The sequence below is a fragment of the Malaclemys terrapin genome, chromosome 7 (assembly GCF_027887155.1).
Source record: "Malaclemys terrapin pileata isolate rMalTer1 chromosome 7, rMalTer1.hap1, whole genome shotgun sequence".
Lineage (NCBI taxonomy): Eukaryota > Metazoa > Chordata > Testudines > Emydidae > Malaclemys > Malaclemys terrapin.
The window spans coordinates 2890224-2904260 of NC_071511.1; the positions used below are offsets into that span (position 1 = coordinate 2890224).

At 43.2% G+C, this 14037-nt stretch overlaps 1 protein-coding gene across 7 annotated transcripts in view; it reads right to left on the reverse strand.

Moving 5' to 3' along the window:
• Positions 1-14037, reverse strand: part of FHIT (fragile histidine triad diadenosine triphosphatase) — a 1028576-nt gene that overhangs the window by 218295 nt on the left and 796244 nt on the right. For all 7 annotated transcript variants that reach the window (XM_054036271.1, XM_054036277.1, XM_054036270.1 and 4 more), the window contains 2 exons: positions 13345-13490; positions 12371-12400 (listed from right to left, as the gene is read on the reverse strand). In XM_054036271.1, the coding sequence (XP_053892246.1) occupies positions 12371-12400; positions 13345-13490 (176 nt within the window). The remainder of the gene's footprint in view (positions 1-12370; positions 12401-13344; positions 13491-14037) is intronic.

Here is a 14037-nt window from a genome sequence, read left to right on the forward strand (position 1 = left end):
CTCAATCTCTGTTCTCATTGAGGAGTTAGAGATTAGCACACTATGGTTGTACTCAATAACGACAGACTCTACCCACACCATAGCGCAGAGTGGAGCCAGGGCCGGCTCTGGCCCTAGGCAAAAAAGCCACCTGCCGCCCGCACCCCCAGCGCAGCAGGGGAGGGCGCCAAGCCCTGCCGCGGGCCCACAATCCCCGACCGGCCGGAGCGCCAGGAGCAGGGCAGCCAGAGCGGAGCAGAAAAGCACGGGAAAGAGGTGCAGATGTCCTGAATCTGCATTAACCACCCCTCTCTGTAGCCCCAATTTGCCCTTCAAAAGACCTTCCCTGTCACCTCCACGTGGCTCTTTTGGGAGAGGCGGTGGTGGGCTAAGGCAGGGAGCTCCTGCTCCATGCTGAATAGTCTGGAGGCAGAGGGACTTGCCAGCATAAAAACAAACAGCAACACAATCTTGCTTGGAGAGTTCGCAAAGGACACATGTGACAGGGAGGAACGTGGGTCTTCAGGGAGCCATGCTTCCAGGAATGAGGGCAGTGGGAAGGGTTCCAGCACCAGGTTTCCAGAACAGATAGTGTCAGCATTCCTTAATGATCCACGCCTGCACTAACCCCACCCCAAAGGTAAAGATTATGATCATTTCTATGATACCAGCACCAGAGACCCCAACACCAGCAACCCAGGATAGGCTGGAGATGGTACAACCAGGCACGTGATGAGACGGGATGCAACGTGCCGTCGGTTTCATAGCATGTCAATAGCAGAGACGGGAGTAGAGCCCAGATCTCCCGGCTTCCAGTCCAATGCTTTACCCGCTGCACAACTCTGCCTCTCAGATGATGAGGGGCGAATCGTTCACTCATTCTGTAAGTTCAGATGATTTCTGAGTACTTTATCTTTCCCATGAGTTATCCACTTGGAGGGGCTGAGTAGGCCCCCTAACTCCAGCTCCTGCCCTGTTCTTACTGCATGTTAGGGCTTCCTTCAGCAGTTTAAGAAAAGAGGCTGGTTCAATCAGCCCTCATTAGTTATCATCTGCTAGAAACGTTCTGTTGATAAAAAATGAGCATGAGTCCTTCTGATCTGGGGCCAGGCATTGAAAACTCCTGCAAGGAACTGAGCATCTCAGAACTGTGTAGGATGAAGTCCCATCTAAGGAAGAATGGGGATCATGGAAAAGAAATGGGAACAGGTAAGATTTAAGATTAATTTTGCTCACCCAGCCAGTTGTTATAGTTTAACTTTCTTTTCTGAGAACACATATTTTATCCCAAAATTGGACACAGATGTTACAGCTGGAAACCTACAACTCTGTGCTGAACTCGTCTGTCAAATGCTAATTAAAAGGATCACGTAAATTGTTAAATCATTCAGTTGGTCTCCATTGATTCATTCCTTATTGCAGCATTAGTTCTGGACATTTGAAATAGCAAGACACAACGGAAGTCAGGAATGCCTTTAGCTAGGAAATGAATTGCATGTGGGATTCTGAGAATCTGAACTGGAATGATTTTCCTTCAAAATCTGTGTGGGTATTGAGTGCTTATGTAATGAAATAAGAACCATGAACAGCACCATCTTAATGCAGACACAGTACAATATATGTAACATACATTAATCCTGACCTGTAACCTTCTATTTAAGTGGCAGGTCTCTTTCTGAAGAGAGTCTGTCAATCATGCTGAACTGTATCAAACTCATTGGTGTCTTTTCTGGGATGCACAAACTGGGAGGAGGAGAAAACCACCAAATTAGTTGTTGGGCGTGACATAAGTTAGAATCTGTACTCGGGTCTCCAAGTGGAAAAAGGCCAGTGCACTAAATCAGGGGCAGAGTCTGCTGTGAGATTCGTGACCATAAATCCAGCATAACTCCACTGAAGTGTGTGCAGTGATTTCTGCTCTGCTGACATAAACCCCAATTTGGGCCTCACTGAGGCTCAAGAGAATGCCAGAGCCTCTTATGGTGAATTAAGAACCAGGTTTTGTTCTATTTTTCCCCTCTTTTCAAATGCAGTTCTGTTTTACACATGATAAGGTAACATTTTCCTCCCTCTTCCTCTTGTCCCATCAAGAGCCGGGTGAGCCCTTTTGCATGAATGTTTTATCTGATACATTTAACCTTGGTTTTCTGTTTGTAAATCACACGCACACAGGGACTCTGTTTTCTACACACTTCTCCTCTGTGAGCTAATGTGGTGATGCAGAACATAGACTAAACTATGCACCAGTGGGACTGAGCACAATTAAAGGTCAAATCCCAGATGTATTTGTCATTTCAAAAGATCAGAAGATGGCCTAAATGTCTAATCTTTCAAGTGAGAAAATCTGTCTGCCTTACATTTTTTAGCATAAAATTTACTCAAGCAGTGCTGGGTTTTTATGGTTTTTTTATGGACAGCCTTTCATCCTCTGCAGTTGATGTAACTTGCATTGAAAAATATGGGGCCAGATTTACTCTTTTATTTATTACATGAATTTATAAGGCAGCCATCACTCTGGTAAATGGGTGCCCTTTGTCTGGCTTAAATTGGATCATTAATATTCCAAATAAGAAGAGCAAAACACTATGATCCTCTGATGCCACAAGAGACACAGGATGGAGTGGGAACCAGCCAGACAGCTGAGACACCAAAGTTTCACAGCTCAGTCAGCTGCGAATGGCTTTGGGCTAAAAGATGCAACAATTTCTAAAAGTGGCCAAGTTTGTGCTTGCAGGAAGCATGTTTCCGTCTCTCACTAACACATATGCATAAGTGAGAGAGAGGCTGGTTATGTCCATGAGCTGCTGTGCATCCTTTCTTACCCGTGTTCCCTTTGTATGGGCAGTTCCTTAGAAGGACGAGGGCCCCACCAATTAGGTAAGAATGTGGTCACAAAATAACAGCAAAATCATAAACGGTCGGAATTTTGGCCTGTGATATTTTGCTATAAAGTGAAACATAATACTAGGAACAAAGCTATTCAGAAAACCCTATTCAAACTGGATTCGAGCTTTGCAGCACTTGTTTAATAAATGATGTACACCCCATCCAGAGGATAGCATAGTGTCAAGTCCAACCGGTGGGTTAAATGGCAACACTTTCATACATAAGGCATTGCATGTGTCTCAGAAAGAACGTGATTCTGCCCTGGAACAAAAGGTTGTTTAACACAAACACTGCATTTGCTGAAACGTGGTGAGAAAAGGTTTAAAAGATGTTTGGATGACAAGTTAAGAGGTAGTATAGCAGAGATGAAGCCAGGAAAGAGCCCTTGTACACTAAGCGCCAGAAAATTAATCAGGTAGTTTTGATGGCTGGACCTTAGACACTGTCTGGGATTCACAGAAGATCTGTCTTTACAGTACAGTGGACGGTTTTGTAGGACCTACACTCAGAGCGGGATTTGACTATATATACTCATTCACACCGAGACTGGTTTAAACATAGCGCTGTAATGAGGAGCGAGTATAACGAACATTGAAATGAAGGGTTCTTTCCAATTCAGGTGCAAGAGCTCGAGTCTGATCTCAGTGACCCTGGTGCAGCTCAGGAGTCACAGTTAGAGCTGGTTGGGAATTTTTCATCAGAAGACGCCCATTGGCTGAAACCAAACCTGCCGCCGGAAGGGACAGGTTTCGACACACATCCATTTTGAGAATTTGACATTTTCAAACCAAAGAAATCTGGGGGCTTGGGGTCAAAATGACTTTTTGCTTGGAAATGTAAGTTATCTTTCCTACTATAAATTATTAAAAAGTTCACAATCAAAAGGAAACTATTCAAAAAATATCAAAATGAAATTGGGGGGAGGGATAGCTCAGTGGTTTGAGCATTGGCCTGCTAAACCCAGGGTTATGAGTTCAATCCTTGAGGGGGCCACTTAGGGATATGAGGCAAAAATCAGTACTTGGTCCTGCTAGTGAAGGCAGGGGGCTGGGCTCAATGACCTTTCAAGGTCCCTTCCAGTTCTAGGAGAGAGGATATCTCCATTAATTTATTTAATTTGGAATGACCCAATCTGCATTTTCCCCCCCAATTTTTGATTCATGAAAATTGTCAAGATTTTAACTTGTTGTCCCAGTTCAGGATGGAGAAAAAACGTCAACCTCTCGAGAATTCTCACAGGACGGGAAAACCATTTCCCATCCAGCTACAGCAACTCCACTGAGGCAAAGGAGTTCCACTAGTATAAATCCAGAGTAGCGGAGAATCTAGCACGGTCTTTTTTTAATAAGGAAGCAAAATGATTTTCCAGATTGCTTAGAGGAGACTGGCATGTTTCTTGCCCAAAGCCTCTTCGGAAAAAAACAAAGTGGATAAATATTTAAATTGACTTCCTCAAACTAGGCCTGTAGCTTTCTAGTGCTCTGGATGAAGAAGGGAACCTGGTGCCCTTCACACTGAGGGTAATTATATTTTCAATAAGCAGTGTGTGTCCAGTGCTGCTCGGTGTCCCAGCAGGGACCATGTCCTCACAGGGGCGTGCTATGGCTTGAGCTTAGGAAGGGACTGACTGGTAGCTACGTTATTCACGTAGCTGTAGTTGCGTAACTTAGATCGATCTCCCCCCGTAGTGTAGACAAGGCCTCAGCCTCGGTGCAGATGTTCGTTTCGGTGCCGAAGCTTTGGCTGGGTATGGAGTGCTTGTTGCGAATTGGGCAGGCACATTGCTGCTGCCAGAAGCAGCCGACGAACCTCACACACGTGCTCCAAATGAAGCGGGTGAAAGCCTTTGTGGGAGCGAGGCCTACGGTGCGCCAAGATCATTACTGCTTGTCCGGCCTGTTGGCCTCTCTGCCGCCAGTTTCAAGTCTCCTGCTTGTCTGCCACTGGAGCTGCTGGTACAGTGCCAAACAGCTGGGACAGAGGCTATGGGTGTAGCCAGTGGCATTTTATACCAGTTAATATCTACATGGGAATGTGGATCATTAAGTTGAGTATTTAGGCTCATTCGCTAGCAACAACCTGATATATTCTTTGGGGAGTTTTTGAGGAGAGGCGGCTCACAGTTAAACCAAGGAAAAGGGAGACTTTTCTAAGAAAGCAAATAGCCTGGGAAAGAAAGAGTGCATTCTTAGCAGAGAACGAGAGAGGCTTTCATTCCATTAGGCTGGCTCGGACAATGTCCTTTGTAATTTCCAGTTTACTTTCCCCATTTATAACTATAATAAATTGATTGCACGATTTTTTCTTTTTCTTACTTTACAGGCCAGTCCATGCAGAGCCTATTTCGGGTCTGTCTAGGGATGTAACACGATATTACTCGGCAAGTAAGTCTGGGATCCAACACCAGGACATTCTGTAGTGGGAATTCAAAATCATCCAACTCCATCAGAATTCACTGCAAAAGAGACTCTCTCAATGTCTCCTGTCTCCATACTTTCAGGGAGCCTCACAACCTGGTATTTCTACATCACACTTCGTTATCCAAGTCATCATTTCCATTTAGGAGTGCCCCAGCCTTTGGTGTTCTCAGAATGGTGTCACATCCATCACTCATTGGGGAGTCTCCATGTTCTCAATACGCCTGTGTCTCCTGCATCCTTCAAACAAAGCATTCTGATTTGGCAGGTAGTTCAACCACAATCTTGCCTGTCCTCTCATCAATGTCTGCTGAGTCCTAATTACAGAAAACGACCTGTATTGATTGTGTGCACCATGAGAGATGTCTAGCATCTTCCTTCAACTTCCTGCATGTTATGATGATGTATGTTACAGTAGTGCCTAAAGAACCCCTTGAAGATCAGTCCCCCATTGTGCTAGCTGCCTGAAGGGCTCACAATCCAATTGAAAACAAAATGCAGCAAGTGAGCGTGACAAACCGATGGAGTGAACGGAGGCAGAGGGTAAAAGAAATGAGCTTCTGTGGATACAGTTAAGCACGGGAACAAATTGCCCAGGGAGGTTGTGGAACCTCCCTCATTGATGGTTTTTAAGAGCAGGTTGGACAAACCCCTGTCAGGGATGGTCTAGATAATCCTTAGTCCTGCCTTAGTTCAGGGGACTGGCCTCAGGGACCTCTCAAGGTCCCTTCTTTCCCCCATTTCTATTATACGTAGGTTAGCTATTGCAAAACTTGATGGTGCAAAATAATTCATCTAAAAAAATAAATTTTAAAAGCCCCAGCTCTCTCTGGCTATTTAACCAAATAGCCATAATTGCTTGGCTGATTTCCTGTTGGCAGCCCAGAGATAGGTCTTGATAAGGGATCTGAAGGAGAAAAAGGCAGTGAATTATTATGGAGGGGCAGAATTATGAAGTGCCTGGAAGGCAAGGACAAGAAGCTTGAATTTAATGTAGTGGAAAATAAGGAGCCAGTGGAGGGCTTCAAAATGAGGGGTGACAAGGTCTGAAATGTCCAACTGGAGCAGCCAATACTTAGAGACACTGCCCCTTTATGATGCAGCATATTCCTAGCTTTAAACAGATTTCTCATCAAAAACCCAAAACCCAAATGTTGTTTAAAAATGGAAGGAAAGTTATGAGCTGAAAGTAGCCACTGCTGTCCTGAGGCTACTGGATTTGCAGTACCAATTATATAGCTGCAGTCTGACATATTCTACATCAAAGCACCATCAGTGTGTTTCGAAAAGCAATAAGTGAGGCTACTGTACTTTGTCAAACCATTTTTTGCACATCTTACAGGCTTTCAAGAGAGGCAAAGGCAAACAGACCATTTGGTCTCAGGTTTCATAGTGCATTTCTATGTTTCAAAAATGGTTTGCTTTTCTTACTTGTTTGTTCACTTGGAATTTTAAATGTGTTTATAAACAAGTACAATGTATTGCATTTTGCACTTTTCTTCTGAGTCATCCTTGTGTTGCTCTCTATTAAGAGAGCAAAAGCTGGTTTTCAATGTGTTATTAAATAAGGATTCACATCTGCAGAGAAACTCTGTTGCCATATCAAAGTGTTGTGGTTAATCATTTTAATCCTTCTGATACAATCAGTGTGTGATGTGATGTAATTAATCTGAGTAGTGAAACCCCAAGTCCAGCGCATTAGGCAGATGGGATGAAAATGTTTGCAGTAGGTGTAAATAAACACTGCACTCTTCACTTCAGGTTAAGATTCCTAAAGAATGCAAACCAGATGGATTGATTTAGTGCAGCATTAAAAAAGCATCTGTGAAAGAAAAACATACACATCAAAAAATAATGGAGAAGCAATCTTCTCAGTGTAGAATAATTAGTGGAATATGTGACACCCAAAATAAATTTCTGCATACATACTCACACTGCCAGCATCGGCCTGGCTTTCTTCTTTCTTTACGTGAACCTAAAACTGGTGAGCTGGCAGGCAGTTGTGAACATTGCTGAGAGGACTGAGATTTTGACACTGTTGCAGAATGAGATGTGTGTTAATAGGTGTTTGTGCAACAGACACTTGCTGTGCAATATTATCTTGTCTCTAGAGATAAATTAGCTGCATCATACCCACGCCAGCATGATTTGTGTAGCCTTTCGAGAGTACAGAATGCCTGGTGTTTCTCAGGATGGTTGCAATCCCACATAAAAGGCCCGGCTTAGGGTTTATTCCCTAGTAAGCTCTATGCCCACAAAGTCAGGATACACATTTATTGACTTGGTCTTACAAAGAAGGCTGCAAATTACACAAGGGTAGATTTTCAAATGCTGCTCACTTGACATACACTTAAAAGCCCTGTGTTAAGCCACTGAGCGGATTTTCCTGCTCCAGTGCAAGGATTTGGATGGTCCAGGTGCACACAGACCAAACCACCACCTTCCATTCCAAATACAAGGGGCAATACACAGACCTGCCCTACACTAGAGAAAACTGAGCACAGACTGCAGAAGTAAAAATGCTTTACATGAGAGTCTACAAGCAGTTTTCCCCCTGTGGAGAGGAAGAAAGAAACAAGGAAAAAACTGCATGTGAGTCATTTCCATTAAGGCACTACTGGAAGGCAACTGCACACCACAATGATGGGCACAGTAGAAAAACCTCACCAGAATAAAACAGAAAGGATACAAATGTACGTGCACAATTCTGAATGACAGTGTCTGCTGCTTTTACACATGAGTGGGGAATGGGCAGAACCCACCTCCTGATGCACAATCAAATCATTGCCCCAGACTTGAGAGTGGACTGTATCTCCCACAAGCCTGCTTGGAAGTGGGGGAGGGAGGGGTCAGCCATCCCTGTAGAATTGCCCCTCCATTTCCAGGCCTTTCCTGGAGCCCAGGTTGGTGGGTAGAAGAGGGGCCCTGCAAAGAATCTGTGTCAGAGGTCTTAAAACAACACCCTGCTCCCTTTTACTCTGCGCTCTAGGATTCTGCAGGATTTCCTGGCCAGGCAGATGTGTTGAGTTGTGTTGCATGACAGCCAGAGTGGGGAGGGAGCAGGAGACCCCTGAGCAAGTGAAGATCATTCATGGGGTTTGGGATGGACTCAGTGCTTCTTGCATGGAAAGATCTCTCTCCCCCCCACACAAACGGGAGTATTTAGAAGTAGCACCATGAAGCTGCCTAGAACTTGCAACTGCATGAGGGAGTGGGTGTACTCGCCGTCTGAGCAACCTCAACTCTGGGCATTTGAGCTTAGGTGACAGACACTCATGATCATGAAAGACAGTATTAAATTGAATGAAACATAACAGACATGGCTCTAACCATCCACATTAGCTGCTACAATACCTCTAGGTGGATGTATTTGAAGATCTTGGTTCTACTCTGCAACAAGCCACCATTCAAGTGTCCCAGTAGAAAAGAGAAATCCAGAAACAGTGTAAGCAGGACAGCATAAAGGACCATCCAGCCGGTCATTTGATATCATGGCATTGGCTAGCTAGCACTAGGCTCTGGATTGGCACTGCGTAAAACTATATAGGATATCTGGGTAAAACCTAAACACCTCATGTAAACACCATGGAATCACAGCTGCCATCAAGAGATACACTAAAACCAAAAGAATCATCTCATTGACCATCAAGGTCTGTTCTATGTACAGTGTAATGTGCACACACACACCCCGAACATTTATAATTAGAGATGGATCCACAGTGAAGGATAAGCTGCAATTTACACTTAAAATAGGATTCGACTTCTTTCTTATGCAAGAAAAAGACAGCGTAACTTCTCCAAAATTATAGCACACCCTCGTGGCGCACAAGAAAGAATTGACATAACTTGGCTCATTGGTTTATTAATTGTAAGCATTTTAGAACAGCCCCCTGCTAAAAAAGATCCTTGTTGTTTCTTACCTTCTTTTGCAGACCTCACTAGCAAACAAATTGCTAATTTTTCAGACTGACTCGCTCATGCACTGAAGCAAACTCTACAACACAGGCTACTGTTTAATTTGATTGAATGGCGACTTTCAGTCTTCTCCAGTGTTCATTGAGGGTGACGCGGTTGTTAAAAGTAGGTAGGCTATCGGCCCCGATCTGGCAGACACTTGTACGGGTACTTCATTTTAAGTCTGAGGGTTTGCAGGATTCGAGCCTTACTGTGACGGTGGGGATGAGCATCCGGATGATAGCAGGCTGGGACTGCACCGGGTGGAAAGGTTCATGTAGGACTGCTGTGGTTGTGCTTTTTTGAGTGTGAGTGGCTGTTGTGAGGAATTATACCGAAGCAACTTTAGCTTTGTATCTAGCCTGCTAGATCTTTAGCAAGCCTCTTAGGGTATGTCTTCCCTGCACAGTTAGCCCTAGCTGTTACCGGGGTGTTCTCCTAATACAAAAACCACCTACCCAAGGTTGGTGGCGTTTTCAACCCAGGTTAGCTGGGTAGCCCTGGGGTACAGGTCGACACCCAAGTGCTGCTTTCACATGGGCTGATAATTTCTCTCCCCGACACACACACTTTGCAGTGGGGATGCAGGACAAACCAAGTGAGTGCAGATAGTCCTCCAATGCTTTCCCACAATTCCCCCCACTTGCCCAGAAGGACAGACAAGTTCTCCACAATTCACTGGGAAAGAATCAGAGGATGGTGTAGCTTATTGCAGCACTAAGAGCCGGGGATTGGCCCCAGATGTCCTAGACATCCCCGGGGAGCACAGCACAGAGGGACACTGTCGGTGAAGTAGGGCTTTGTTTGCAGCATGGCTGCTCACCCTGGGGAAGGCTAATCTGACCCAAGTTGACTCTGCAGCACACACATAGCCTTACTGACCTCAGCGGCAGATGTGCTGTAGAGGGAGGAGAACGCTAAATATATGCTCTGGTCCACTGTCCCTAATTAAAAATGAAATGCAGTCCCTTCCATAGAATGAATTTGACACCCTTGAGGTGAGTTAATAACATTTTCTGTATGGGATTATATAACTGTGCATTTTTTATATATAAATAACCAACACACTACATATTTGATGTAAGATGTCTAAATTATTCAGAAAAAGAACAGGAGTACTTGTGGCACCTTAGAGACTAACACATTTAGTTTCAGCATAAGCTTTCGTGGGCTACAGCTCACTTCTTCAGATGCATAGGTGTTTCACTCTATGCATCTGTAGCCCACGAAAGCTTATGCTGAAATAAATGTTAGTCTCTAGGGTGCCACAAGTACTCCTGCTCTTTTTGCGGATACAGACTAACACGGCTGCTACTTTGAAACCTAAATTATTCATGTATCAAGTAAGTGGCTTCAGACTTCATGATCCCCAGCCACCTGGGAGGAACACAGCTATTAAATTACCCATCCCCACTGCACTATTTTCCTTAAACAAGATTCAGATCATAGTAATCTGAGGTAGGTTCTGAAAGTTCCTAATTCTCTGAACACAATCATTGTTTGCATTTTCAGGTGAGATGCAGCATCAAAATGATGACAATAAACTATAGCTTTGTCCAATGATGCAGAAAAGTGGAAAAATGCAACCTGTTAACTTCCTATTTGTGAAAACACACACACTCTTTCTGAGTGCAGGGGCTGATCAGTGGGTCATTACCCTCTCATTACACTTGTTAGAAGTGCGGGACAGGGGCATTCCACGGGACCACATGCCTACATATTTTCACAATTCATTGGCTGGACACATGCACAGTACGCTTTGTACAAATAGAAAATTAGGAATATTTACCTGCCTTTTTTCTTGCATTTTTTAAAGCCTAAACATATATTAGTCACTGTCCTCAATCAAGGAAGATATGCACATTTTTCACTTCTAATTTTGATCATTAGCACTAATGTTTTTCTCACTTTTTAAAATAGCTTCTCGGGAACCTCTCATGGAAAAGATAATATGTACCTGACAACAGAAAGAAATATTGTGTCTTGCTTCCAAAATCATGTTGGGTTTTAATGTCAAAGCCTTCATTTTTTAAAGAAAACTAGGCGGAAAATAGTCATTTTCACCCATCACCATCCTGTTCCCAGTGCAATCCAGCAGCCTAGCACGGGAGCTACAGAATCTGTTTTGTTGCAGCACTGCAGTAAGTTGTGTTTCAGTGCTATACATCCCATAAGCTTCCCAGTGGTCTGGAGATTGTCTTATTTCCCCGCTGCTCTCTGTTAGATATTCATAGCAAGCAATAAAAGCAATATCAATGGTAAGGTCAACACGCCAAATTGGAAGTAAGTGAATTGTTTCTATTTGCCATCATTTGGTTGTCGGAGTTATCTTAATCAACCTAAGCAGCTTCTTCAAGACATATAATCTGATTTTACAAAGTGCTAAACCATAATCATATTTTGATCTTCCTTTGATTCCAAGTATAAAAAAATAGCCCTTATTTAATGCTCAGGCATATAATCTAACTACATCTGTGTTTGCATTTGCACGATGGGGGAGTGAAACATGGCCAGAGAACCATCTTGGATTTTATCTATTTTATTACTCGAATGGAGAATATAATAGGTTTTTTTTTTTGTACTAGCATGGCTTAAAAATTGTTTTTAAGCTTCGCTGGTTCCTTTAGATTTGAACTTTGCTAACAAGAATGTGATGAGAGAAAGCGTGGATAAAAAGAAGTATGCTTTTCTAATGTAGTTCAGTTTAGCTGGTCCTTTCATCAGCCTCAACTCATTCAGGAATAAATAGGAAAGGCAAAGAAATTATGAAGGAAAATGCAATATTTTCACTGTCTAAACCACAACAAAAATGGCTTTCCCTCTGTAGCTTTCTATGCATGTGAAATAAACGAGGTACAGCCAATTATCATCTGAGAGCCTCTCTCTGTACCAAGGACAGAGATGGTATTTTCACAGCTGAACATTTTTGCCTAGTAAAGAAGAGAAATGTAAACACAGTTCCATGCAAATTCAATCCAAGTATTGACAGGCAGAACAGACCCAGAATTTCTCTAACCTTAAGGATAAGAAAATGATTCAGCAATGTTCTGCAGATGACTAGTTTTGATCTTTTATTAGTTCTCATAATTGTCTCTTGTTAATTTGTATCCTGCATAATAAGCATAAGCACTCACCTTCACAGTCTGCCCAGCTTCAGGACCATCCTGTAAGCAAAAATAGAAGAGTTAGATAAGTGGGGCTAACAAGGATCTCCTGGGGATTCAGAAATATTACCCATTAATAATTTAAATCCAATTTCATTGTGTGTTAATTTATAGTATTCTCCTGGGTCCCATTCAACACAAAGCATGTGAGACCAGATGCTTTTACATTTCAGGTCATGATTAAGGGAGAAATAATATGTGAAAAGGAAATAAATACTGGCACGGTTGTTATTTTTCATGATCTCAGATCCCAGTTTTTAATTGCTAGCAATAACGTTTCTGTTATTCGTGGACGTAAAATACAGAACTGTAAGCGCTGCTTTAAATCACAGCCTGTTTATTTAAATTCTTGTTATGTCAAAAATGGGGTTAACCTCCAGATTTGCTTTAAACAAAAGGATTCGTTATTTTGTATAAGACCACTGGGTCAATCTAGTTCAGTGTGTCACCCCAAAGAATACTTCAGGTAATAAACCTACATAACACACTAGCCAACTACTGGGCAAGGTTGCCTGTGGAGCGAAATTCTGGCCTGCAGGCAATGAGTTTGCTCCTTCAATCATGGGCTGTGAATACCCTCATTAAGAGCTGTGCCCTGCAAACACTTTCTACTAGGAGTAGTACTTACTAGAAACCAATGGATCTTCTCACGGTAGGAAGCACTACACCTGGTGGTGTTTGCAGGGAAAGGCACCACTTTTGCTGTCATTAATTATCCAGACTCTTCTTTGAATCCAGATACAGTATTTGATTGTTAATCTCCATCAGCTGTGAATGCCACAGGTTATGCTATGCTGAGTAAAGCAAAACTTAACTTCCTTATATTTGTTGAGTATTTCCATTTCCTGCTCCTTTGGTTTGAGCAGTGGGTTATGGAACAGGGTAAAAAGCTCGATAAAACACTAACAGGAAACAAAGCCTTTGGAGCCAATTAGTTTACAAACCTGAATCGAAATGGTGAGTGAAGTGCCACAGAAATGTTTCTCCACCACATTTCCAACCATTTGTGTCGTTTGAAATAAATCAGCCACTTCTTCAGGACACAGATCGCGGAAACGCTCCACGGGCCGGAGTGGGCAAACAAGGATATCTGAAGTGGAAGTCGTTAAGGCAGAAGTGCAAATCCAGGTATTCCAGAACAACAGTTTGTTCATTCCCCCTCCCTCCCCCCGCCATAACAATAGGCGCTCATCCTGAAGTGAATTTCCCCTTTATTGTTAAACTCGCTTTGATTTGAGGATCACTACTAAAGCAACGGAAAGGAAAGGGTTTAGGGTGAAAACACAGCAATTGTATTGTGGGTTCCTCAAAAACCTTCCCCATTTCCTCACACATATGACTTCTGGGCCAACATTTTCACACCTTGGTGTCTAAGGTTAAGCCCCTAAATAGATTTTGCAATGTCTTCAGGAAAGTGTCCTGAGCACTCACAGCCTATCGCTATTGTAGGCACCTTTCACTAGAGGGGCCTCTGAACTGAATTGGGCATGTTCCAGTTGGGAAGACCCTGACTACAACTCCCATGATACCTTGGGGGAGAGAGAGGGACAAGAGACATGCTCTTTGAGGGAATGCAAGGAGAGCATGTTGTGGGCTCCATTTTTGGAGAGGAGGTGAGATTGCTTGATGCAGCTCTA